The sequence below is a fragment of the Grampus griseus genome (assembly GCF_964374135.1).
Source record: "Grampus griseus genome assembly, chromosome: 20".
Taxonomy (NCBI): Eukaryota; Metazoa; Chordata; class Mammalia; order Artiodactyla; family Delphinidae; genus Grampus; species Grampus griseus.
The window spans coordinates 24,621,920-24,648,203 of NC_139014.1; the positions used below are offsets into that span (position 1 = coordinate 24,621,920).

General features: G+C 37.7%; 1 protein-coding gene across 5 annotated transcripts; it reads left to right on the plus strand.

Annotated features, from left to right (window-relative positions):
* Positions 1-16: 16 nt before the first annotated feature.
* LUC7L3 (LUC7 like 3 pre-mRNA splicing factor) lies at positions 17-25,097 on the plus strand. 5 transcript variants are annotated; one of them, XM_082678667.1, is made up of 12 exons: positions 17-236; positions 11,403-11,469; positions 14,356-14,395; positions 14,877-15,021; positions 15,376-15,450; positions 16,738-16,842; positions 17,803-17,964; positions 18,362-18,645; positions 19,386-19,546; positions 22,938-23,078; positions 23,184-23,289; positions 24,657-25,097. In XM_082678667.1, exons 1-12 carry the CDS (start codon positions 138-140, stop codon positions 24,688-24,690), a joined length of 1,419 nt encoding a protein of 472 aa, XP_082534793.1. In that variant the 5' UTR covers positions 17-137; the 3' UTR covers positions 24,691-25,097. The 5 variants fall into 5 exon arrangements, 4 of the variants coding, with proteins under 4 accessions (XP_082534793.1, XP_082534794.1, XP_082534795.1 ...); XR_014298304.1 differs by lacking the exons at positions 23,184-23,289; positions 24,657-25,097 and adding an exon at positions 21,630-21,755 and having other exon boundaries at positions 22,938-23,075; XM_082678668.1 differs by lacking the exon at positions 23,184-23,289 and having other exon boundaries at positions 22,938-23,131; positions 24,657-25,096.
* Positions 25,098-26,284: the final 1,187 nt, after the last annotated feature.

Here is a 26,284-nt window from a genome sequence, read left to right on the forward strand (position 1 = left end):
GCCATTTTGTCTTGTCGGCTCCTGTTTAGCGCAGGCTTTTAGGCCGGGAGCGGGCTGGAGAGCTTGGCGACTGTGTCGCCGGCGTTTTCTTTGGTGGGTGCCAGGGCTGGTGGGAGCAGTCGCCCGAGGAAAGCACCATGATTTCGGCCGCGCAATTGTTGGATGAATTAATGGGCCGGGACCGAAACCTCGCCCCGGATGAGAAGCGCAGCAACGTGCGGTGGGACCACGAGAGCGTAAGTCCCGCGGGCCTTGGGCCTGTGCCCGGGCGCCGTGGGGGAGGGGAGTGGAACGGACTGGGGCCTGCCGGGGACGCGGCGCGGTTTGGGGCCCGGGCCGCCCCGGGGTCAAGTGTCTGACCCCGTGGCCGGAGGGAGCCGGGAGGATAGCCCGGGAGGGAGGAGTCCTCCTGGATCCTAGGATAAGGGATGATTTATTGTTGTTTAAGTATCAAGGAAGTCAAAAAGACCCTTGGCAGAATTGAAAAGCACCTTAATCAGGCAGGGAAAGGCGGGAAAGGAAGGCTTTTTTTTTTTTTTTTAACATCTATAGGCTGTGGAGTTTTCACTTCATTGTGAAATAGGGGAAAGGGCAAATTCTACCGTTATTTGGGCTGAGCGACGTATTTAGACTGAAATTTCTGGCCAGCATTAGTGGTAAAAATCGTAACAGTATATTATTTCAGTAATGGTTCAGTTTCGACGCTTACATGGGGAAATAAAATTTTAAAAGAGGCCATAACTTGGTAGGGTTCACCGTGATTTACAAATATTGTTTGATAGCAGTACGGTCTAGTAAGCCATTCATGTAGATAATTGTCAAGGCATTTTCGTCACATGAAACTCATTTGATTCTCTTAACCCTGTAGGGGTAAATAATTATAAACCCGGTTTCACAGATGAGACTTGAGAGGCTCACCCAAGGTCTTTTGGCAAGTTAAATGGCGATCCTAAACCTAATCTTTGTGGTCTTGTTCACTTTCCACAGTTCTATGAAACTGGCTCTCTGCAAATACCCTGATGTTTATCTAGTGTTTTGAACACGGTGTGTAACATTTGTTTTAGGTCTTACCTGAAGAGTAGATGTAGAATTTAATTTTACGTGTGGTTGTCATCAAACAAGATAATTTAAAGGCAATTACTAATCAAAATATGAAGGAATAAACAAATATGCCTTTTTTTTGAAGTTGCTTACTCATTTTAAACATAGGCTTTGGTCAGAATAAAATTTCTCTTGCAGTGCGGGAAAACAAGTTGGTGCTAGACAAGTCTTTTCAGTACCTTAAAAAATAAGCGTTTGACTAAAGTGGGCGCTGCCTGATTCCACAGTAGTATGAAGTGTTGTGGTAGAATTCATAGAGTAACTGTGTTTTTTGCCTTGATTCTTTCTTTTCTAGGCATTTCTTTGTCACAGTGAAGTAACTTTTTCTTTTACCACTTCACTCAGTAATCTAAGCTTTGCAAAAAGAAAAAATGAACATTATGATTCACTTGATGGGCAAATAGGACATTTATCTATTTTGAATTACAGAGGGAAAATTCCTTTTGATTGCTCATCAACTGGAGCAGCCTATGTCTGTGCCTAATTGGTTTTGAACAAGTGTTGTGGAGAAACTTTTTTTCCTGGTGGTATTTTATTGCCATATTCCATTACATGTGCTGGGTTTATAACATAAGTAATGAGGCTGTCAGAAAAGCAACTTAAGTTTTATGTCATCTTAGTTCAATAAATCTGTTTTCCTTTCAGGGTTTTTTTTTCCTTTTAGTGCTTCTCACTGATTTAAACTTGTGGTGCTGTTAAAATATTTTATGCCTTTAATGACAAGTTGCACTTCATTCTAGATTCAGGGATTTGAAAAAGTCAATTGCTGGTGTTTCAGATTCTTGTCTGCAAGGAAAGGTTGGTGTAGACCAGCGTGTGGCCTCTTCTAAATAAGCAGGAATTACTATAGAGTTTTATAAAGCTGGGGAAGCTCGTGGCATCACTTCCAGGTCATTTGCGTATGTTGTTGGCTGTTAGTGCTAAAATCCTGGAGGAATAGACAACCCCAGTATGTACTGTAAGGGTTTCACCATCACTGTAACCTGATATTTCAATTTTTTATTTTTTTGGCCACGCCTCGAGGCTTGTGGGATCTTAGTCCCTGACCAGGGATCAAACACAAGCCCTAGTCAGTGAAAGCGTGGAGTCCTAACCACTGGACCACCAGGGAATTCCCCCAAATATTTTTGCATTCCTGTTCTATCTGGAAATTTTTCTTTGCCACACTTGCACTGGATGCAGAAAGCCATTTCAGCTGGGTGGGGTCCTTTTGTTTAACAATGAAATGGAAGCTTTACCTTAGTGTTAAAAAATTCCTAGATGTCTGCATCAGACTGATCTTTGGAATTTGTTTTAAATGCAGATATCTGTCCTTCTTGGGCGCCCACCCACCCCCATTCTGATAGGTCTACATTAAGGCCCCAGAAATCTGCATTTTTTAAAATGGCATCTTTATGCATTCTAAAGCTTGTGAACTACTGCTTCCTGACCCACGTCCTTAGTGTCAATACTAGGTTTTTTTGTTTGTTTTAATAAATTTATTTGTTTTTATTTTTGGCTGTGTTGGGTCTTCGTTGCTGTGTGTGGGCTTTCTCTAGTTGTAGCGAATGGGGGCTACTCTTCGTTGCAGTGCACGGGCTTCTCATTGTCGTGGCTTCTCTTGTTGCGGAGCACGGGCTCTGGGTGCGCAGGCTTCGGTAGTTGTGGCACTTGGGCTCAGTAGTGTCACTCGGGCTCAGTAATTGTGGCACTCGGGCTCAGTAGTTGTGGCTCGCAGGCTCAGTAGTTGTGGTGCACGGGCTTAGTTGCTCTGCGGCATGTGGGATCTTACCAGGCCAGGGATCAAACCCATGTTCCCTGCCTTGGCAAGCGGATTCTTAACCACTGTGCCACCAGGGAAGCCCAATACTAGGTTTTTAATTGTGAGCTAGAAGCACTTGGGGGAAACTCACTTTTAAGTGAAGGATGCTTCTGTGATGCAAATTACTGACCTTTCATTTATTTGTAAAGATGTATGTAACCACTATCAGAGAAAGTGCTTTACGTTACAGGCCTTTCCAACTTTTGTAGATTGTTACCTTTGGATTTGAGAGAAAGTAGTGTTCAACTAAAGTAGTTTTCAACTCAAGTCAAATCAGCTTTAATACTGTTGCAAGGATTCATTGACACACCCTCCTCCCTCATTGATTAATATTTTACATTTCCTTGAGATTAGTATTTTTGCGTTAAGCAGTTTGCTCTGCTTTGTTAATCCTAAACAACCAGGGTAATGAGGAAAGCATATGATTTTACCTGCCTAGTGTGAGCACCTTTTGGTTAGTGTTCACATGCAAAGATTTCAGCGTTTGATAGAGAAGGCATTGGTAGCCTTCTGATCATCTGAAGAGTTGAGATTGTAGGGAATTGTAAAGTTTGGTCTGGAGCTTTTATTATTATGTATATAAAAAGAATTTTGTAGTTCAAATTGAGGATTTTATATTGTAGATCTCAACCCAAAAGTGAAATTAAGTGTTGACTTAACTCTGATTCTAATAATATGTAAAATGAGACTTTGTTCATAATTTTTCAAATTCAAGTGTGCCCTCTTTTCAATGAAGGCTTAATTTATGAAGGGAATTGAAATAAATGTTCTTTTCTAAAATTTTCACAATGTTAGCAGATACTGTCGCTGACACTGAAAGTTGTTTAGAAAAGAAAGAACAGTTAAGTTACTGTCCACATTTTTACTTGTGACTTTTAACATCTAAAAAAGGGATTCAGGGCTTCCCTGGTGGCGCAGTGGTTGAGAGTCCGCCTGCCGATGCAGGGGACACGGGTTCGTGCCCCGGTCCGGGAAGATCCCACATGCCGCGAAGCGGCTGGGCCCGTGAGCCACGGCCGCTGAGCCTGAGTGTCCGGAGCCTGTGCTCCGCAACGGGAGAGGCCACAACAGTGAGAGGCCCGCGTACCGCAAAAAAAAAAGGATTCAGAATCTAAGAAGGAAATTGGAAGCCAAAAATGAGTAAATATACCGCATGGCATCTACAGGTATTTTACTAGACAGTTTTTTTGTTTTTTTTTGTGGTACATGGGCCTCTCACTGTTGTGGCCTCTCCCGTTGTGGAGCACAGGCTCTGGACGCACAGGCTCAGTGGCCGTGGCTCACGGGCCTAGCCGCTCCGTGGCATGTGGGATCTTCCCGGATCGGGGCAAGAACCCGTGTCCCCTGCATCGGTAGGCGGACTCTCAACCACTGCGCCACCAGGGAAGCCCTACTAGACAGTTTTAATTCATAGTCACCAAAATGTTATTTCTGTCAGAAGTATAGACATCTCCTGCCACACTCTGTAGTACATGGTAAGTGTTGGGCTTCTTGGAATTGCCAGCAGCCTATATTTTGTGTATATAACTGCTGTTTGCTTTTTTCTCTCCAAAACACATACAAAAGTGAATAGTGGAATGAACTCTGCATGTAACCATACCCAGTGAGACACATTATCAACAGATGGCCAGTATTATTTCCTCTGTATGTCCTACCTCTTTCACTATTTTGAAGCAGTTCTATCATTTCAACCTTAAAGACATCATTATCTGTCTCTAAAATATAAGGACTGGGACTTCCCTGGCATTCCTGTGGTTAAGACTGCTAGTACAGGGGGCATCAGGTTCGCTCCCTGGTTGGGGAACTAAGATTCTGCATGCCTTGGAGCACGACAAATAAATAACCACAATATTATTATCAGACTGAAAATATTAAGGTATTTCCTTAATATTTGATTGCCTTTGGGAAACCATGTCTCTCTCTCTCTCCCTCCCTCCCTCTCTCTCTCTCTCTCCCTCTCTCTCTCTCTCTCTGTCTCTGTCTCTGTCTCTGTCTGTCTCTGTCTCATTAGACTTTTTTTTCCTTCTGATGCACCGTGCAGCTTGTGGAATCTTAGTTCCCTGACCAGGGATTAAATCTGGACCCTCAAGCAGTGAAAGCACGGAGTCCTAACTACTGGACTTCCAGGGAATTCCTGGTATCTCATTAGACTTGATTTCTTCACAAGGGGAGAAAGTAGCTTATGTTAGTATACAGTGTTTCATTGTTTTATGAAATGTGTTTAATTTTCTGATCATTTCTTGTAAATTGAGGAAGTTCCTATAATTACTTTGGATGATACAAATAATACAGATTATTTTGAATGACACAAAAATGTATCATTCTTATAATATGTACAACCGAATAGTATAGATGCAGCACTTTCCCTGAGAGAACTGTCATTTGGTAGCAGTTATGAAGGAGTAATGGGCTTTTGTAGCACAGTGGGGGAAAGCAGAGGGTCTAGAAAAGCACACATGAAAGGGGCACTTAACCCAGACTGGGGTACTTGGGGAAGGCCTCTTAAAGTGGACTTTAAATACTGAGACCTAAAGGATTCGTAGGAGTTAGCCTGAGGGAGAGAAGACAAATGTTACTAGGGGCTGGAGAGAATCTTAGGCCTGAGAAATTGTGAATGGTATTAGAGCTGAAGCCCTTGTTTTTGTTGTTGGGGGAGGAGGTGTGTAGATAGATGAGCAGGAACCTTGTTTTGAATGTTTTTTATAAGCCTTGTTAAAAGTTGGGACTAAATGACATTGGGAAATAATTGAAGGCTTCTTAGTGGGAGAGAGATGTTTACTATCTCAGCTGCTGTGGAAAATTGATTAAAATTTTACAAGAAATTTGTGTAGGCAATAAAAAAGAGTGAACCATGACTAATTACTATGTTAGGAATTGATTTTATTATTACGTCCCCTCTGATTTAGAGTTGTTAAAATGATTTTTTACAAAAGTAAACTTGCTTTACTATAAAAGATTAAAATTAGAAGTAAACAGCGAAAGTCTGACCTTGTCTCCCCTTCCTATTGTCACATTCTCCTGGAAAAGCTTAAAAATTTGTATGTATGTTTCCAGATCTTTCCTAGTAATTTACAGACACAGATATAGAAGTGAAAGTTGTCATATAGTAATGTAATGTTATATAAATTATAATATATACTTAACAACTTTCACTTATACTGTGGAATCTTTCCTCATTGGTACATGTAAATCTACCTTAGCGCTTCACTGGTGGTGCAAGGAAGAATCTGCCTGCCATGCAGGGGACATGGGTTTGAGCCCTGGTCCGGGAAGATCCCACATGCCGCGGAGCAACTAAGCCCATGTGCCCCAACTACTGAGCCTGTGCTCTAGAACCTGTGTGCCACAACTACTGAGCCCGCGTGTTGCAACTACTGAAGCCTGCGTGACTAGAGCCCGTGCTCTGCAACAAGAGAAGCCACAGCAATGAGAAGCCCGCGCACCACAACTGAGAGTAGCCCCCACTCGCCGCAACTAGAGAAAGCCCGCGTTAAGCAACGAAGACCCAACACAACCAAAAATAAATTTAAAAAAAATCTACCTTAGTTTAACTATTTCCTGGTGGATATGTAGATTATGTCAAATTCTTTTACCATTACCAACCAATCCGCAATGAATGTTCTCATACATGTAGCTGAATCATTTGTAGGATAGATTCCTAGAAAGATAATGACTAAGTTAAATGCATATTTTACTTAGTCATTTTGATGGATGCTGCGAATTGTCCCACAACTCTAGTAATGTTTGGAATGTTCCTTTTCCCAACAGAGTATCTAATGCCAGGTTTTTATTTTTTTGAATTTTATTTTCAGATATTGTTTTAATTTTTGACAGTTTGACTTTGTTTAATGTGATGGAAACTTGGAATTAAAATTTCCTAGTCACATTCCTAAGATTGGTTGTATCTGCATTCTCTTGAGTGGTAGTGAAAAGTATGCTGTTGAGATTGAACTCTTCTGGTCTTTAGTGTTACCTTAATTTATCAAGAGAATCACAATTATGTTATGAGAACTCTGCTCCCCCTTGCCATCTTTGGTTATCAGACTTCTAGGTCCATGATGGACATTTAGTAAAGACTTGCTGAGTCAAAGACTGTTAATATTTTTAGTTAAACATCCTCAATCCCTGGGAAGGGTTAAAAGAAGCAGTCTAAGTAGCTAGAGTTTATTGGGTAGAATAACAAATGTGTTGATGTTCCATTTCTTTGCAACAGTATCTTAAGGAGAATTGGAGAGTGGAAAGAGCACACAGAACAGAATTAGGAAAATAGGTTTTAAACTCTATTTTGTAAGTAGCTAGATGCCTTCAGGGCAGGTCATGTGGTTGATCTCAGTTTCTCATCTCAGATGGAATGATTGGACTAAATTATAGGTAGACCTGCTGGCATGCCTTATTTGATCTACATAGTGCCTAAAGACATTTTAAAAAGTAATGGGTAGTATTTAAAACACCAGACTTATTTGCTCATTTCTCCCAATTCAGTAAATGGAGAGTTTAAATTTTACAATCCCACTGTGAAATACTTATTGTCTCCTTTTTTTGTATTGAGGACACGAGGCAGAGTTACAGGTGAAAAGTGGCGGCCACGTTTCAAACTCTGCAGTATGTTGCCTCTCCAAGCATACCTATTTCAACTTGCCTATTTCATACTCTGCTATGTCTGTCTTTTCATGTTTCCTTATGCCTAGAATGTCTTGTCATTCCACTTCGGAACTTAACCAGTTCAAGCTTCACCACTTGACATTCCTGACTAAATTCCTGTCTGTTCTAGTGATGCATGTACATTTTAGTTTTTGTGTCACTACTAAACCGAGCTTCTTGAGGAGTGAGTCTTAACATGGTCTTGTATTGATACTTCAAGCATCGTTTTTAGCACATAGTGTTAAATGATTGTTGAAGTGTCATTTTCTACTTTTTCAAATTAAATGCCGTTTAAAATTAAAATTCCATACAGTACTTACTAGATTTAAGTGTGTTCACGTATTTTATTGGAAAACTGACATAGTATATTTAGACTTAGAGTTTTGACCACTTAGAATGTACTGTTTTTTTGAAAACTATTTATATAAATAAGACTTAGAGTTTAGAATAAAACTTTATTTATTTTATTTGTTTATTATTTTTGGCTGTGTTGGGTCTTCCTTACTGTGTGTGGGCTTTCTCTAGTTGCGGCGAGCGGGGGCTACTCTTCGTTGCGGTGCACGGGCTTCTCATTGCAGTGGCTTCTCTTGTTGCGGAGCATGGGCTCTAGGCGTGCAGGCTTCAGTCGTTGTGGCGCGCAGGCTCAGTAGTTGTGGCTCGCGGGTTCTAGAATGCAGGCTCAGTCGTTGTGGCGCATGGGCTTAGTTGCTCCGTGGTATGTGGGATCTTTCTGGACCAGGGATCAAACCCGTGTCCCCTGCATTGGCAGGCAGATTCTTAACTGCTGTGCCACCAGGGAAGTCCTAAGAATAAAACTTTAAATAGCTCTGAAAATCAGAGGTATTTTAGTTTTAAAAACCAGAATTTATTACACATTTTATGACAAACCTTGAAGTTAGTAGTCATCCCCACTTTTACAGAAAACTTAAGTCATACAATATGTGGTAAATCCCAGTTCAGACCCAGGTCAGTTTGATTTTGGTGATAAATGTTATTAAAACTAAGATTCTATAAGTACTATTTGGAAATACTTCCAAAAAGATTTCCTTCCTAGAAATACTCAAGTTTGTATTTGGTTATATTTAAGAGTCAGGAGGGACCATAGAGATGTTTATTCCTTTTGTTTTAATGAACAGTAGTCTTATATTTACATATGTACTTGAAAGCAAAATGCATAGTGATAGTAATAACTTTCATACTTATGATAGTAAACTTTTATACTTATGAGAGCTGAACGCCAAGTTTAGTTTTAAAATTAAATAATATAATTAAAACCATATAATTTGTAGCTATAAGTAATGGTAAATGCTGGTAATAACTATTATTAACCTATTTCATATAACTATTAAAATTGTGGGAAATTTGTTAAATAATTTTTGGGCCCTTGGAACCAGGGTTAATAGTCTGAAAGATAAGTAGCATACCCTCTTTGTCTCTGTCCTCCTTCCCCCAAATGAAAGGGATTCTTTTTTTTTTATTAGTTAATTATTTGGTTGCGCCGGGTCTTAGTTGCGGCTCACGGGCTCCTTAGTTGTGGCTCGCCTGCTCCTTAGTTGTGGCATGCAAACTCTTAGTTGCGGCATGCATGCGGGATCTAGTTCCCTGACCAGGGATCAAACCTGGGCTCCCTGCATTGGGAGCACGGAATCTTAACCACTGTGCCACCAGGGAAGTCCCCTGAAAGAGATTCTTAAACTGAATGTTGGCATTGGTATTTTGCTGATACACTTAAAGTGGATGCAAAATTTTAACAAATCAGACTTTTTAATAATTAGAAAAGTATATAGCATTTTAAAACATTTGCATGTATAGAGCCCTTTTAAAATTCAGGTATAGTTGATTTACAATATTATATAAGTTTCGGGTGTACAACATAGTGATTTACAATTTTTTTTTTGAATTCTACTTTATATTTTTATTTTTATTTATTTATTTTTTAACATCTTTATTGGGGTACAATTGCTTTAAAATGGTGTGCTAGCTTCTGCCTTACAACAAAGTGAATCAGTCATACACAAACATATGTTCCCATATGTCTTCCCTGTTGCGTCTCCCTCCCTCCCACCCTCCCCATCCCACCCGTGATTTACAATTTTTAAAGATTTTACTCCATTTACAGTTACTGTAAAATATTGGCTATATTCCCTGTGCTGTACAATATATCTTTGTAGCTTATTTATTTTATACATCATAGTCTGTACCTCTTAATACACTACCTCTATTTTGCCCCTCCCTTTTCCCATTTGTTCTCTATATCACAGAGTCTGTTTTATTTTGTTGTTATTATATTCACTAATTTGCTTTTTTTTTTTTTAAGATTCCACAAATGCATACAGTATTTGTCTTTCTCTGTCTGGCTTATTTCACTAAGTATAATCCCCTCCAAGTCCATCTTTGTTGTTGCAAATGGCAAATTTTCATGGCTGATTAGTGTTCCATTGTGTATATATACCATATTTTCTTTATCCATTCATGTGTTGAGGGACACTTAGGATGCTTCCATATCTTGGCTATTGTAAATAACGCTGCTGTGAACATTGGGGTGCATGTATCATTTTGAATTAGTGTTTTCGTTTTCTTTGGATATATACCCTGGAGTGGAATTGTTGGATCATATATGGTAGTTCTATTTTTATTTTTTGAGGAACTTACATACGGTTTTTCCACAGTGGCTGCACAAATTTACATTCCTACCAACAGTGTACAAGGGTTCCCCTTTCTCCACATCCTCGCCAACATGTTATTTGTGGTCATACAGAGCCTTTTTAATAATTTAAAATCGAGTGTTAGAACTTCTAAAGAAAAGAAAATGGTACAAAGATACTATGACATATGGCTACATATAACAGGATAATATTGATATAAAACTAAATCTGTTTAGACATGATTTTTGAATCTCATTGTTCTTTATGAGACCTTTCTTTATAAGACCTTCGTTCTTCTGGACACAGCTTATGGAACCACATTGCTTCACACAAGTATAAAACAATTGACCTTTGAAGCAAAAAACAATCTAAATCTATTTCAGATTTAACATCCAGTTCTAAGTGTCTCGAAAAAACTCATTCGATCTTAAATTTAGCAGACCTTTTCTATCATGTGTTATAGTTGTACATTGAAAATTTACCCAATAACAATGAAGGGTTATATGAAGGGAGATATTTTGGAATTTTGCTTAACAGGTTTTGGTTTGCAGTGTTATAGAATTAAACATAGGATAGAGCAGTCTCGGAATATATCTGAAGGAGTTACAAAAGTACCAATGAGAGAGAATTAAAAGTCGGTTTCATGTTAATAATTCTTCCTCATACCATAGAAATTACTCAGTAAAGTGCTGGCGTGTGTGAAAATATCCACTACTTTCACTTACAGGATCTCTTTAAGTGAAAATACTGAACCAGATTGCTTTAAATAAGTGTTATTTGGAATTTAGGCAGTGATTTCCAAGTCTTAGTCTGTAAATTGGTTCTGGTCTTTAACAAAGTTAGGAAAATAAGAACAGTGTGTTTTTAATTAAAAATAAAAAGTTATCTTTTTTCTGGATGTCTTTATCCAATATTTTTTGTTGCTTGGGAGTAGGGCAGTGATTTCTAATACTGTAATAGAAATAGGAAGTAATTATAGAAATAGAAAATGCTGGTAACTGTCAGTCCTGCATTTCTTGTACTGGAATCCAGGAGTCTGAAAGTCATTAATTTACCTAACTAAATGGCTTAACAAATGAAATTATTCTTAAACTTACTTGGTTGAAAGATGAAGATCATGAAATGAGAAAATAGTTATTTGGCACCCTTTTCTGGTATAGTTCTAAAACCAAACAATTTCAAAAAGTTAAATTACCTTTGTTTTTCTTCACTAGGTTTGTAAATATTATCTCTGTGGCTTTTGTCCTGCGGAATTGTTCACAAACACTCGTTCTGATCTTGGTAAGTAAGTGTTCTGTGTAACTTTTATCGAATTTATGATTAAAGAGAAACTGATACTTTATAATTTTGAAAAGAAGTTTCCTCTTAAAGGTTTGTTGATAAAGTAATTTCTTTCCTGGCTTAGTTTTTTGAATGTATTAATAAATGTCAGTCTAATTAAACATGGTGGCTTAATTGAATATACATATCTATTTCCACTCCCTCCTGAAACCCTTCCACTAAAATGAAAATTTAAAAACAAAAAAGGTGTAAATGGAAGAGTCGAGATAACATTAGAGATGTCAGCACATTTTTGGAAGATGACAAGTGGATGGAAGAATAGCAGAGAAACCTGTACCCTAAAAGCCTGCAGAAGGGGATATTAAACAGAAGAAAGAGTTTGATCAGCAGAACCCTGGACAGGCTCAGGATTTGGAGGCATCAGGTACCATAGAAGGCAGAGTTGAATCATGGGGCTGAAAACCAGAGATTAGTCTAGTTCAGGGTTTCTCAACCTTGACATTTGACAGTTTTACCTGGAAAATTCTGTGTTTGCGGGGGTGGGAGGGGCTGTCCTGTGGATTGTAGGATGTTTAGTAGCATCCTTGGCCTGTACCCAGTAGATGCCAGTAACATCTCCCAATTGTGACAACCAAAAATGCCTCCAGGCATTGCCAGATACCCCTGGGGGCAAAACTGCCCTTGTTGAGAACCACTAGTCTGTGTGGTCAGACCTGTGCATCTGGTGATTCTGTCTCCCACCCCTACAGCCCAGGAGACCCCGGGGGTTATGTTCTGAAGAAATTGGGGTAAAGAGACTAGTTCATTTGAGCCACAAAATGCAAAAAAAAAATCTGATCATTTTCTTCTCCCAAGGATGGTACATAACTAGTATCATTCTAGAAACATTAACAGCTTGCCCTAAAACATTAAGAGCACATTAGGGCTGGATGTATCTAGATACTGGGAGTAGAGATACAGGATAGGGCAGTAATGAACGAAGATGAGACTATAAGAGATAAAATGAGTCTGTATTTTCAATAGTGAGGTTTTCCCATTCCCTTCCTCTGCCCTGTTCCTAGAAGGATACAGCCAGATGTTTTTCCCCAGGCAGAAGAGAAGAGGATTCTTTAGAGAAAGTGAACAGTTCCAGAGAAATGATCTACAGGTACTGACCCTTGGGGAATCTCCTAAAGAAAGTCTTGCTGCCCGATTTTCCTATGGTAAAGCCCGTTAGTTGACAAACCCTGCCTGAGCATACCAACTTCGAGTCAGATTTTGGAAGTGTTTTGCCAGCCAAGGAATACCAGTCAGACATTTGAAGAAAACCTTCAAGCACAAAAGATTAACCAAAACCAACAGAAAAAAAGAATTTAGTGGAATATGGTGGATAATGGGGGAAAACAGAAGAAAAAAAATTTTAAAGCCGTAACTAAATTCAGTATCCTCAGAGAAATAAGAGAACATATCAGGAGGAATAGGATGCTGTATTAAAAGGGAAGTTTTGAAAAACTAAGAAGAGTTCTTAGAAATTAGAACTAGAGAAATCTGAAATAAAATCAGGGGAAAGTTTTGAGGATAAAATTAATTTGTGGAATGTTGATAAAAAATTAAAATTTGAAAAAATTATATCAGTCCAGTCCTCTAATAGCTAATTAAGAGTTCTAGATAGAGAAAACAGAAGGGAGGAAATTTTAATATTGCATTACTAAAGGACTTTACCCTCTAGATTGAGTGAGTCCTTCAAGAGCTCAGTACAACAAATGAAAAAAGATCCACACCATTGTGAAATTCCAGAACACCAGGCGTGAGGGTGGGGCACATAGGATTATCAGTCAGGATGGCCTCAAATTTGTCAGTATGACACTGGAAGTTGAAGACACTGCAGAATCATCCTCAGGATTCTGAATGAAAAAATGTTTTTACCTAGGTTAGCTATATAGCCAAACAAAAGGACATTTTCAGACATGCACGGTTTCAACAAACTTATCTACCACCTTTTCTCTGGAACCTCATGGGCGTAAACCAAGGAGAGAAATAAGAGATCCAGTAAACTTCAGTACAGACCAGAAAAGGAATTTCTAAGGATGACAACTCTATTAGTGAGCTTAGAAAAAAAGCAGCCCAGGCTGAAGCAGGACAGAAAGCTCATGGAAGAAAATAAAGCTGATTATCTGATATATTTTGAATCTTGAGGGTCATTGGTATTGAGATAGTTTCTTATAGCTGAGTTAAAGTGTTTGAGATGAATTTGGAAATAGAGACATAGAAAAGACTAAACAAAAGAAAGAATTCCAGTAAGTTTATCAAAAGTGTCATTATAATGCACCTTTTGTTTGACTCAGCAGTTAATGTAGGACTTGCATAATCAAAATATAAGCACTGAATGTTTATTTAACCTAAATTTTTGATGCCTAGGATAAACCAAGAAAAAGCAAAATAAGCATAAAATTTAGAAATATGGAGGTAATTCCAGAAGATACAACTAAAAGGGTCAAAATTGGTTGCCTTTTGGAGATGGTAAGGGGTAGGACTAGGGTGCTAGTCTTGTACTATTCACAGAGACTCGAAATTAATAAAATGGCGCTGGTGGTTCAGACCAGTGGTCTGCCCTCATCCCAGTTTTCTTCTTGGTGGCAGTAAGGAACAATTTTTTCATTCCTCCTACTCCCTCTTTTTTCTTCTCTTACATAGTTCTGTGTTATACTCATCTTGAAGACTAAGGAGAACACTTTTCATGTGCTTACTTGGGTATGTCGCTTCATGATTCAGTAGGCTTAATTTAGGTGTCTACAGACTACTCAGTGATTAAATGGATCTTCTTTCCTTTTTTAAAAAGAACTTTTGTTTTAGCAAGAGAAAAGTTAACTTCAATAATTTATACCTTCATATTTCTTGTTCTTTCAGGGCCTTGTGAAAAAATTCATGATGAAAATCTGCGAAAACAGTAAGTTACCTTTTGGGGGGTCATCCCCCACCCCCATCATTATTTGGCTTTAAGGGGACAAGGATTGAAGAAATAATTGAAATTCGTGTAAAATGAATGTTGGACAGAGGTCCTCTTCATTAGTTGGGGGTGGTACAAAGTGATGCAGCTATATGTAGTATCACCATATGAGTACATACTGTATGCCAAGAATAAGCCTAAGCATTTTTTTCTATATCACATTTGTGTTTTATTTTTTTTCTTTTATTATTATTTTTTGATGGCTCCTCACGGCTTGCAGGATCTTAGTTCCCTGACCAGGGGTTGAACCCGGACCCTCAGCAGTGAAAGCACAGAGTCCTAATACTGGACCGCTAGGGAATTCCCTACGCCTTCAGTCTAAACGCAGTAGTCCATGAGATTAGTTAAGATAGAATATGAGAGTTGTAATCAAGAAAGATTTGGAAGGAAAGCAGTGCTTGTTTGTTTTCATTTTTATTAGGTATGAGAAGAGTTCTCGTTTTATGAAAGTTGGCTATGAGAGAGATTTTCTTCGATACTTACAGAGCTTACTTGCAGAAGTAGAACGTAGAATTAGACGAGGCCATGCTCGTTTGGCATTATCTCAAAACCAGCAGTCATCTGGGGTGAGTACGAAATTAATTTACAGTCTTTGTAAAGTGTCCTTGTTCTCTGGAAACCCAGAGATTTCCCTAGTGTTGAAACTTGTGTTCAGGTTCATTCATTACTTTGTATTCTTTTAAAATTTCAGTCTTTATTAGTAAATGTAATATTGATTTTGCTAATCATAAGGTTTTGATCTTAGATATAAATAACTGACAGAATATGCAGCTGATTAACAAAAATTGAGGCAACTGAGTTACTGTCCTTGTGATTCAGCGTTTCAGTTATTAAATAAAATAGTAGGGATGGTATGTGAGATTTTGAACGTCTATCTCTGTATTTTAGTTGTTGATAATACATTCTGTTGTCTCCATTAGGCAGCTGGTCCAACAGGCAAAAATGAAGAAAAAATTCAGGTTCTAACAGATAAAATCGATGTACTCCTGCAGCAGGTGAGAATTGTGTGCGTTAATGTCAGAAAATACTTGGAGTAGAAGGTATAAGGATGGCAAATAAATACATGTAAAGTTGCTCAATGTCATTAGACATTAGGGAAATACAAATCTACAGTGAGATGCTTTTTGAACACCTATTAGAATTGCTAAAATTAAAAAGACTGACCATATCAAGTGTTAGTGGAGAGCTGGGCAAACTACCTTATGCTGTTGGGGTATGTAAAATGGTGCAGCCACTTTGGAAAAAGGTTTCTCTCTTAAAAAGTTAAAAGAGGCACCGCGAGCCATTACACTGCTAGGGAGATGAAAGCATATGTTTACACAAAGAGTTGTATACCGATGTTTATAGTGGCTTTATTCATACTAGGCAAGTAACACCCCAGACAAACCTGGAAAGAACTCATGTGTCAGTAGGTTAATGGATAAAAAAAAATGTGATGTATCTATACCAGCGGTCCCCAACCTTTTTGGCACCAGGGACCGGTTTCATGGAAGACAGTTTTTCCACAGATGGGGGTGGGGGGATGGTTTCGGGATGATTCAAGCTCATTACATTTATCGTGCAGTTTATTTCTATTGCTGTTACATTGTAATATATAATGAAATAATTATACAGCTCACCATAATGCTGACAGGAGGTGGAGCTCAGGTGGTAATGTCAGCGATAGGGAAGCAGCTGTAAATACAGATGAAGCTTTGCTTGCTCGCCTGCTGCTCACCTCCTGCTGTGTGGCCAGGTTCCTAATAGACCACGGACCACTCTTGGTCTGGGGGTTGGGGACCCCGATCTATATACAGTGTGATACACTATTCAGTAATAAAAAGGAATTAATTACATGTAACTGTGTGGATGAATCTTAAGATAATTAGGTTGAGTGAAAGAGGCCAGAGCCCTACAGAAGGAAAAAAAAGTGCATGGTTCCATTTAAATAAAATTCTAGAAAATGCAAACTAATCTATAGTGACATAAAGCAGATCAGAGGTTGCTTTGGGAGGAGATACAGCAAAGGGGCAGGAGGAAGCCTTCTCGGGTGATGGATATGTTTATTATCTAGATGGTGGTGTTGCTTTCATGGGAGTCAAACCTTATGAAATTGTGCACCTTAGAAATTTGCTGTTTATGTTCCTGTCAAGTATACATAATTAATGCAGGCTTCACTAAACAAAACCAAACAAAAAGACCCAAAACAACCGCTAAATGCTAATGAAGCTTGGGGTAAAAAGAAAAATACTTGGATAGTGTGGTTAGAAAGATATCCTGACTGCTTTTTAAATTCCCCTTAGATTGAAGAATTAGGATCTGAAGGAAAAGTAGAAGAAGCCCAGGGAATGATGAAATTAGTTGAACAGTTAAAAGAAGAGAGAGAATTGCTTAGGTCCACAACTTCGGTGAGTAGCAACCTCATTTTGGTTTACCCAGGCTGTTCACTGTGAATTACTAGGATCTATTCTGATTTGAGAACAGTTTTCTAATGTCAGCAAACTTTATTTTAAAGGACCACATAGTAAATATTTTAGGTTTGCAGGTCACAAGATTTGTAATATAAAGGCTCTTATGTTACAAAAGCAGCTTTAAACAATATATAAACAATTGGATGTGGCTTTGTTCCAGTAAAACTTTACAAAAACAGGCCTCTAAGCCGCTGGCTTGCCAACCTGTGCCTTAGATCATAAGAATTGATTTAGGCCTGGGTTTTATTTATTTTTTGTTAGAACAAATTACTCAGTTTGTATTTACCTTAGTGCAGAATTGCTATACTCTTAATAATACCTTCTACTTTCTTAACTTTCAGTTAGAGAATATAATGTTTGGATATTGATACGTGTTTTTGTGTCAATGTATTTGATATGCCTTTGATACAGTGTATTTTGTATCAGTGTATGTATTTGTACGTACAAAATACATGTTTTGGATATTGATGCTAGAATATAATTGGTCATTGGTTCCCAAATATTAAAAGGATATGTTCAGATTATACTCAGTGAGTTCAATTCCTTAATGATTTTGAAAAACATTTTTAATATGGAGTCCACACTTTTAACCTGTTGAACCAAGCGAGAAATGAATTCAGACTAAAATAGGTAGCTTTTTCGAGGTGGTATAGGTAGCTCTTTCTTTGTTGGAGTTGAGGGATGGGGTCTCAGTACTTCTTGGGTGATGTGGAAAGTTGATTGCTGCTGTCATGCTTCCTCTCTCTAAAAGTTGCTGCTCAGTATTATGGCTTTGGGGAAGTGGAAAGTAGCAGTTGACAAAATTAAAAATCTATTCTAAATGTTAAGTACTTTTGGGGGGATTTGTTTGTTCTGTCTTCCTCAGATATTCTTATAATAACTGATTTATCATTTCAGACAATTGAAAGTTTTGCTGCCCAAGAAAAACAAATGGAAGTTTGTGAAGTGTGTGGAGCGTTTTTGATAGTGGGAGATGCCCAGTCCCGGGTAGATGACCATTTGATGGGAAAACAGCACATGGGCTATGCCAAAATTAAAGCTACTGTAGAAGAATTAAAAGTAAGTTTCTTATAAACATGTATTTTAGCTACAGCTAGTACTTTATTTTAATATGGTTAAAAATTGATCACACAGAGATATAAATCTCTCGTTGATATTTTTGCTGACTGTGTTATTTGAGGTAGCGATAATCCCTATAATGCTTTGCTATTCGTTAGATTAGCAAAGCACTTTATTATTTTTACTCTGTAGTGCCAGGAATTTGGGAGAAAGAATATTCCTGAGGGTTTAGTCAAATAATATCTTGTGTACATACATGGTGTTGAGATTTCTCCATTTCACTTTTAGGGCATCAAATTCCATAAGTTGGTCTAAAAATGCTTCACATTAGGTAGCCATTGTTTGACAGTGTCTTTATATAGTTCTTAAAAAAAAAAATCAAACTCTATTTCCTTAGGAAAAATTGAGAAAAAGAACTGAAGAACCTGATCGTGATGAGCGTTTAAAAAAGGAGAAACAAGAACGAGAAGAAAGAGAAAAAGAAAGGGAGAGAGAAAGGGAAGAAAGAGAGAGGAAAAGACGAAGAGAAGAGGAAGAAAGAGAAAAAGAAAGGGCTCGAGACAGAGAAAGAAGAAAGAGGAGTCGATCAAGGAGTCGTCACTCAAGCCGAACTTCTGACCGAAGATGCAGCAGGTCTCGGGACCACAAAAGATCACGAAGTAGAGAAAGAAGGCGAAGCAGGTATATTGAACACATGAAACAGTGCCAGACATACAGTGAGTGCGCAATGAACAGTAGCAATTACTAGTGATATTCCTTGGTACTTGACCCTCTTAAGTCTCAGTAAGTGTGAGGATGGATTATGAGAGTTGAATCTGAACGAGTCCATCTTCGAGGCAACTTCATTGCTATTTCTGAGGCAGTCTAAGGAGGTTTGATGCAGTCTTATTAGGAAGTCAGTGTATTGGATGGTCTTTTAAGTGCTTCTCTTATTGATTCTGAGAAGACTTTTTTTTTTTTTTTCTTTTTTTTTTTTTGCGGTTCGCAGGCCTCTCACTGTTGTGGCCTCTCCCGTTGCGGAGCACAGGCTCCGGACACACAGGCTCAGCGGCCATGGCTCACGGGCCCAGCCGCTCCGTGGCATGTGGGATCTTCCTGGACCGGGGCACGAACCCGTGTCCCCTGCATCGGCAGGCGGACTCTCAACCACTGCGCCACCAGGGCAGCCCAAGACATTTAAATTATAAATTATTTTGGGTAGGGCTACCTATTTGAAAAATTGAAGTTAGAAGGATTTTCAATTTTCAGTTCTTAAGATTTCTAATGTAAATATGTTTTAATAGTAGATTCTATTCTTTTGCCTTTAAGGGTAAATTTTGCTTTTAATCTTGTTATTTATTCAACAGTATGTAATTCTTCAAGGTTTTTTATCACTGTAATATCAGCTGAAATTGCTTTCCTTTTGTTTCAAATTATTTAAGAAGCAGAGATCGACGAAGAAGCAGAAGCCATGATAGGTCAGAAAGAAAGCATAGATCTCGTAGTCGGGATCGAAGAAGATCAAAAAGCCGAGATCGAAAGTCATATAAGCACAGGAGCAAAAGTCGGGACAGAGAACAAGATAGAAAATCCAAGGAGAAAGGTTAGTTTTTATGAGAATTTAATTTATTAAGAGAATGTTTTCACTTTCTTGTCTCCCCACCGACTCACTTTTCTTCAGACACAGGCAGAGTTCCACTTCAAGCTATACTCATTTTCACTTATGATGAATACCATTCAGTAGGAGACAAGCATTATTCTTCCCTCTCCTGCTCTGATTTGTGAGAATGACAGTTGGCCTGGTGTTTTCTTAGAACATGTTAAAGTCACATCCTTCAATTGATAACTTGAAGGCTTATCATTTAGTTTCTTCCAAGTATTGCATTACCTTTTAGCCTTATTAAGGTGTAGAGTTCTTGGTTATTGGCAACTTTTTTTTTTTTTTTTTTTTTGGTACTTGCTGCAGTGTTCCATAATATGTCTTGCAGAGTAAATGTACATTACTGCATTGGTTCTCATGTACAGCATTCATTTAACTCAGTACTTCTAAGTTTGCAGTAGTTGAATGCCTTACGTGTGTCTTACCGTGTTTTTTATTGAAGCAACATGCTCTTTCCCCTCTACTTTTTCCTTTGGTTTTCTGTGGCATTCCAGTATCTGGTTCACTGTGCACTCTTAATGGACTTTTTCATTTTGTTTTTGGCATGTTTTCACAAGGATATTCTCATCTTTCAACTTAGCCTTCATTGAACGATAATTCTTTTAATCATTAGGGTTGCCTTTCTGCGTTTTCTTCAGATTCTTCGTGCGTCTGTCATTTTGTATTGACTGGGCTATTCTGCTTTGCATGGTTTTCAGGAATGAGAGAAAGGGCTTATTTCTAATTTTCTTGGCTCTGCTTGTTCCATCCTGTTCTGCCTATCTCTGTCCATGTTTGATCACCAACATAATATGTGTGCTCCTGTTTGAATTTATTGTATTAGATGTGTATGTGATACTCATTATTTTCTTTTATGAAACTAGTCTATGGTTTTTGTGGGGTTTAACTGAGTTAGGAAACTAGCAGCACAAACAATGGATTTTTTTTTTGTTGTCTTTTATTTTTCCTCAGATAAGTGCACCTTCTCTTTTTAAAAATATTTACATATATTCACTTTTTCTACAACATGGAGCAAATGTTAAAAAGTAGGGAACAGGGTAATTTTTAAAACTTGCTGTTGTGAGCTTTAGTATTTGCCATTTAAGTTCAGAAATTACTTTTGTGATTCAAAAGGCAATTGATACCCAGAGTTAACTGACTATATAAGTTTTAAGAAAGCTTCACCCAACCTTTTTGCAAGACTTTCTGTATAATATATTTTGGGGATGATGGGTCAACTCTCAAGAGCCAGATAAGGATGTCAGAGATAAAATTAATCACTTCTCTCTGAGAACTAAAGCTCTTTGCTGTATCCTCATTTGTGACACTTAAAATAGTTGCATTGGTTCTCAGGGACAAAAGCTAGCTAGCCTTCATAACTATCTGGGATCAAAGTTGAGCAATAAATGTCACTGGTCTGACTTAAAAACAGTTTGTATAATTTCTAGAGAGAGCAGAAAAGATGAGTTGAATTGCTAAACTCTGATCCTTATTGTAATGATGACATCGTGGAATATAATCAAACTTTTGTTTAAGTAAAATAAGCTGCATTGTGTTTAGATTATGGACAAACAGGGATTTTCCTGGTGAGATGTGGAGGAAGGAGTGAAGACTTGATTCAGAGAAAACTCTGCATCTGGTCCATCTTGAAAGATTGGGTATGCCGTTATAGATTTATTTTAAACGTTGGGATCTCTTATAGAAGTGACATGATTTATTGGCTTTTGAAAATACCGTGTGGCCAATTAGGCACTCCTGTATAAATAACTGAAGGCCTGAACTTTGAGGTCAGATATGAGCAGTAGCAAGCATTTGATAATGGCGATGAATAAGAGGGAGCTCACTACTCCATGTGCTGTAATGAAAGCACTTTATCTGACTCCACAAATGAAAAGTGGTTTCTTGCACAAACCTATCTTTCTTAACCACCAACCAATTTAGGTTGCTCTCTTTGTCAAGAGAGGTTCCTTTTTTAATCCATAGCCCTGAAGTCCACCACACTTTGTGGATGTCCTTAGGACTATTAAGATCTACCATATTTATATAGGGCAGAAGATAAGATTATTGGACTGACTACTAGTCCTCTACGGGGCAACAAGACGACTCTTCCTCATTGAAGCTACCTGTGCACCGGAGAAGCCCATAAGGCACAAAGGGAGGACTTTCCCACAAGGTCAGTTAGAGCACACTGTACTGGCGCAGTTCTCATAAGTGGACAGACAGACGTGAAGCAAGTCCTGCAGTCAGCTACTTGGACGTTGCTTCGTGCATTTTGCAAGTGTTATGGACTGAATATGCTCCTTCACATAAGATCTTCAATTCTTACGTTCTTTGAATGAGTGCCCCCCACCCCCATACCATATTTTGTTTTCATTACCATCCCTCTCCCAGTTATTTAATGTTGTGTCTTAACACTTTGTCTAGAATCTTAGAGGGTTCCGCTTCTCTTAAAACCTCTTTCTGTCTTATGAAGTACTCTGCTAGACCAGCTATTCTTAACTTAGTTTTAAGGGGAAAAATAATTTTTCCAGAAGGTTTGTGTTGATAGTTTGCTTTAACATTTTCTGTAGAAATCTTTTGTTAGGCAATACTTGGAACTGAAAAAGCTACAAAATACTTGCTCCATGTACCATTTTTTGCCTCTAGTCTGGCGTTTCACCATTCCAAAGAAAACAGAAGGAAAAGTTGACTTTTTTTTTTTCATCCTTCATTTGCAGCCGAGTTGAACTTTAATTCCTCCTTTTGAAAAACAATTCTGAGATGGCACATACGTTACTTTTATTAGCAAAACACAGAAGTTCAGTATTTGGAATGGGATTTAAGATCCACTTTCTTTTGTTGGGCTTGTTCCTCTTGGGTATTCAAATATTTGTAGGTATAAGTCATCTTTTGCATTTAAAAATATATAGTTGGAGAAACATGCCTATAAAATGTTCACCTTTTTTCACCTTTTGCAGTTACTATTTTAATTTTTTTAACTTAATTTACTTCATGTGAACACAGTTTTTTTGTACTATCTTTCATACCTTTCCCATTGCCTTTTGATGTTCTTTACCCCAAATGAAATCTACTTAAGTTTTAGATTCTGCAGTGACTTGGTGTTACGTGTACCTCTCACCAGTTTGAGAGAATTTGCCCACGATTTTACCTTTTGCTTTCTCTAATTCCCTGTCCTGCCCTCTCTCTCCTTTATAAATTACAAATTTTATCCCTTTGATAGATTCATCAAACTGTTACTTGCAGTCTATAGGAAATGATTGTCTTTTCATCTCTCAATTGTTTTCACTTTTCAAAGCGTTATGTATGTATTGTATTTTACTTTAAAATCCACGATCAATGTCTTCTTTTATGGCAGAAAAGAGGGGATCTGATGATAAAAAAAGTAGTGTGAAGTCCAGTAGTCGAGAAAAACAGAGTGAAGACACAAACACTGAATCAAAGGAAGGTGATACTAAGAATGAGGTCAATGGGACCAGTGAAGACATTAAATCTGAAGGTGACACTCAGTCCAATTAAAACTGATCTGATAAGACCTCAGATCAGACAGAGGTAAGTGTATTGTTTCTCACTTTGATTAGGGCTTTTTGTTACTGTTTGACAGTGCAGCGTAAGTATGCACAGATGAAGATGGAACTAAGCCGAGTAAGAAGACATACAAAAGCATCTTCTGAAGGAAAAGACAGTGTAGTCCTGCAAAACATTTTGAGGTACATTGTTTTGTCTCAGCTATTTTGTAGCAGACTCGTGCCCCCCATTAGTGTGCCTCTTTGGAAATTATTACCCAACGTTTGTAATGTAGTCGCCATTGAAAAGTTAATTATCCTTTTTTTAGGGATTTTGCTGTCATTTCTTGTTTTTTTTTTGTTTTTTTTTGTTTTTTTTTTTAATAAAAAGGTTGAACTGTTTTTTTTTTTCTTTTTGGTATTAAGTCCATCTTGTGTTGGTACATTGGCAGAGACATATGCTTTATAAACTTAAATATTTCTGAGGCACATGTTGGACTACTTTGTTTTAATTAAACTGCTAGTATTTCTTTGTCAAGGATGTTTCTAGTTTTTTGCTTTATTGCCTTGCATTCTAATGCAGTTTGTTCTGTAACTCGAGAGCCAGTAGCATTGGATTGATGGAAGTGTAGGGTTTATGAATTATTGCAGCTGACTACCATACCTCACACAGCGTTGGTGTTGTGAGCGGCCCATGAAAAGCCAAATTAAAAATCAAGGATTCAGTCAAACTAAGCAGGTACTCATGCCAGGTACTCCTTTCTCTACCCACATCCATGTTTGAATGCTATTGCCTGTGATCTTTACGCTTAACTGTTGTGTATCTTTTTTGTTCTTTACAAGAAGCACAGAGGGGTTTTTTGTGTATTGCGTGAAAACTTATAATCAAATGTTAACAGAATGGAATTTTTTTTCAACTGTGTGTAGGGATGCAGTGGTGCCCAGAATTAGATATCTTTAAAGAATTTTAAATACAATAAACACTTCATATTATTCGCCTTGTTACATTCAATGCAATTCTCAAGTCTTTAAGAGGTATGTGTTTAATATTTCCTACTGTGTAGGAGAATTTGCAGTCAGCCATAGGTATAATAGGAATAATCACTGGCTGATACATTTAAAGCAGCAGTGAATAGCAAGGACAGCCACCTTCAAACTGTGAAATACAAAGAACTGATGAACCATACAGAATGAATTTGGGTTTTTAAAGAACTATTAAAAGTCAGGCTTTACAAGAGTTCTTAAAACCTGGAAACTGTTCATTCTTTGGGCTAGTGGCATGGGATTAAATATTCCTAATGAAAGGAAGTACCAATTAGTTGATTTGTCGATGACATTCCTTTTCTAGGACAGCAGTATAGTGTTAAATTTGTGTGAGCCATTCACACATAGGCAGGCATACACAGGCATATGGCTTTAAGAGACCACACTGATGCCTTGATAATTTAAAAGAATACAAACATTCCATATACATATATTAATTAGCAGTTAATGACTGGGCCACTTAGTCATAAAAATTTGCCTTTTACATGTTGTCTAATTATCATTTTTCCCCAAATTTTGCCTTGTAGGAATACTGTTCGAAGATTTTTGGAAGAAAACTGAAAACGGCATAAAGTGAAGATCGACATTAAAATGAGGTGAAAGAAAACTATAGTGGCATAGAAAAAGTATAAAGCTCAGTTAGTTTTTTTGTTTTTTTTTTATTAAAAATTAATTCAGGACTGATGTGACCTACCAGATTTCAGAACATGTATTAATAGCATATATATGCCACTGAAAACTTAGGTCTTGTATCATATTTTTTTCTTTAAGACTTTTTAAGAAATATTACCTAAATATGTGGCTTGCTCAGTGTTTAATTGCAAGTTTTCATTCTTGGACTTTGAAAACGAGATTAAACGTTAGTATTTGTGTGAATCAGACTAAGTGGGATTCCATTTTTACAACTCTGCTATACCTAGCCTTTGGATTTAGAAGTGAAAATAAAGTATCTCTGACTTTCTGTTACAAATTTGTCTCTGTCATTGAAAAGTTTTAGTATTAATCTTTTTCTAATAAAGTTATTGACTCTGAACTAGTCCCTTGTTTTAAATATGAGATACGCTGTTACTAGAGATGTTGGTGTACAGTTTTATCTGATTTGTTCTGTTTAAGACTAATTTTTATAGAATTTCCACAGTTTAAATGTTTTAAATAATGGTGCTTCAATTTGGGGTAGTTATGAATACATTTGAATTATGCTTTTAATAACGAAGATATACAATGAACTAGAATATATTTTTACATCCCTGAGAGATTTCTTTAGTAGTAGAAAATTCAAAATGTCCTTCTGACAAACACTATCATCCTTCAGCTATGAAATAATGATGTAGAAGAGCATTTCAAGAACTTTTAACTAGTTTTTGGTCTTAAAATCCTGTATCAAGATTTTTTTAACCTGGTCTTGTTGGATTATAAATGTATTTATTTCTATGTATGGGGTGTATGGTACATATAACAAGGGTTTTTTTTTTTTTTAAACTGATGCTTAAGGTAATGGGGATGTGGGGGGGGTCGTGTACAGCAAATTTGGCAGCACGTTTCTACCTACAGCCAGCTTGTGACTGTGTAAAAATAGTAGCTCCAGCTACATATACCATGGCAGTTCTCTGTGCTTTATAATTTTCAGATATTGTCGTCAGTTTGTAGGTGGGGAAACTTGAGTTAGTGCATTACATGACTCACCCAGTGACTTACGGCTCCATGTTGGTGGAGAAACTAGCACATGGAATCTAGGTCTCTGCCTTGTGGTCCGCTACCTTACTGTTTAATGCCACTGTATTCATTCTAATAGGCATAATAATAGGCTACAGAATTTACTAAAATACCCTCCACCAAGCTTTGGGAAATAATGAAGCTGCCACTTCAGAGGTTTTGTATGAGAATGCTATGGGGACGGAGCTTTCCTGGCTTACCTAGCTAATCCTGGAGATGCGGCAGTAGATGGATGGGTTATCTCTGAATTTGTCAGAGATGATTCATGTGAGGATTAATGTAAGATGGGAATCAGTCTAATACAAAGTCGACCACCTCCCAAGCACTGCCTTGTGTAGTTTAACAAGATTTTGGTTGTAGGAATAAAGGTCATAAAGTGATAGTTTATTCTATTCTATTCCTATTCTATTACTAAGTGTTAAAAACAGAAGAAATTTACTTA

Excerpts from the sequence above, each read along its gene's own strand:
- LUC7L3 (XM_082678667.1), top strand. The coding sequence starts at position 138 with ATGATTTCGGCCGCGCAATTGTTGGATGAATTAATGGGCCGGGACCGA. Across the intron at positions 11,470-14,355 it reads AAACACTCGTTCTGATCTTG|GGCCTTGTGAAAAAATTCAT; the intron begins GTAAGTAAGTGT and ends TTGTTCTTTCAG. Across the intron at positions 15,451-16,737 it reads TCGATGTACTCCTGCAGCAG|ATTGAAGAATTAGGATCTGA; the intron begins GTGAGAATTGTG and ends AATTCCCCTTAG.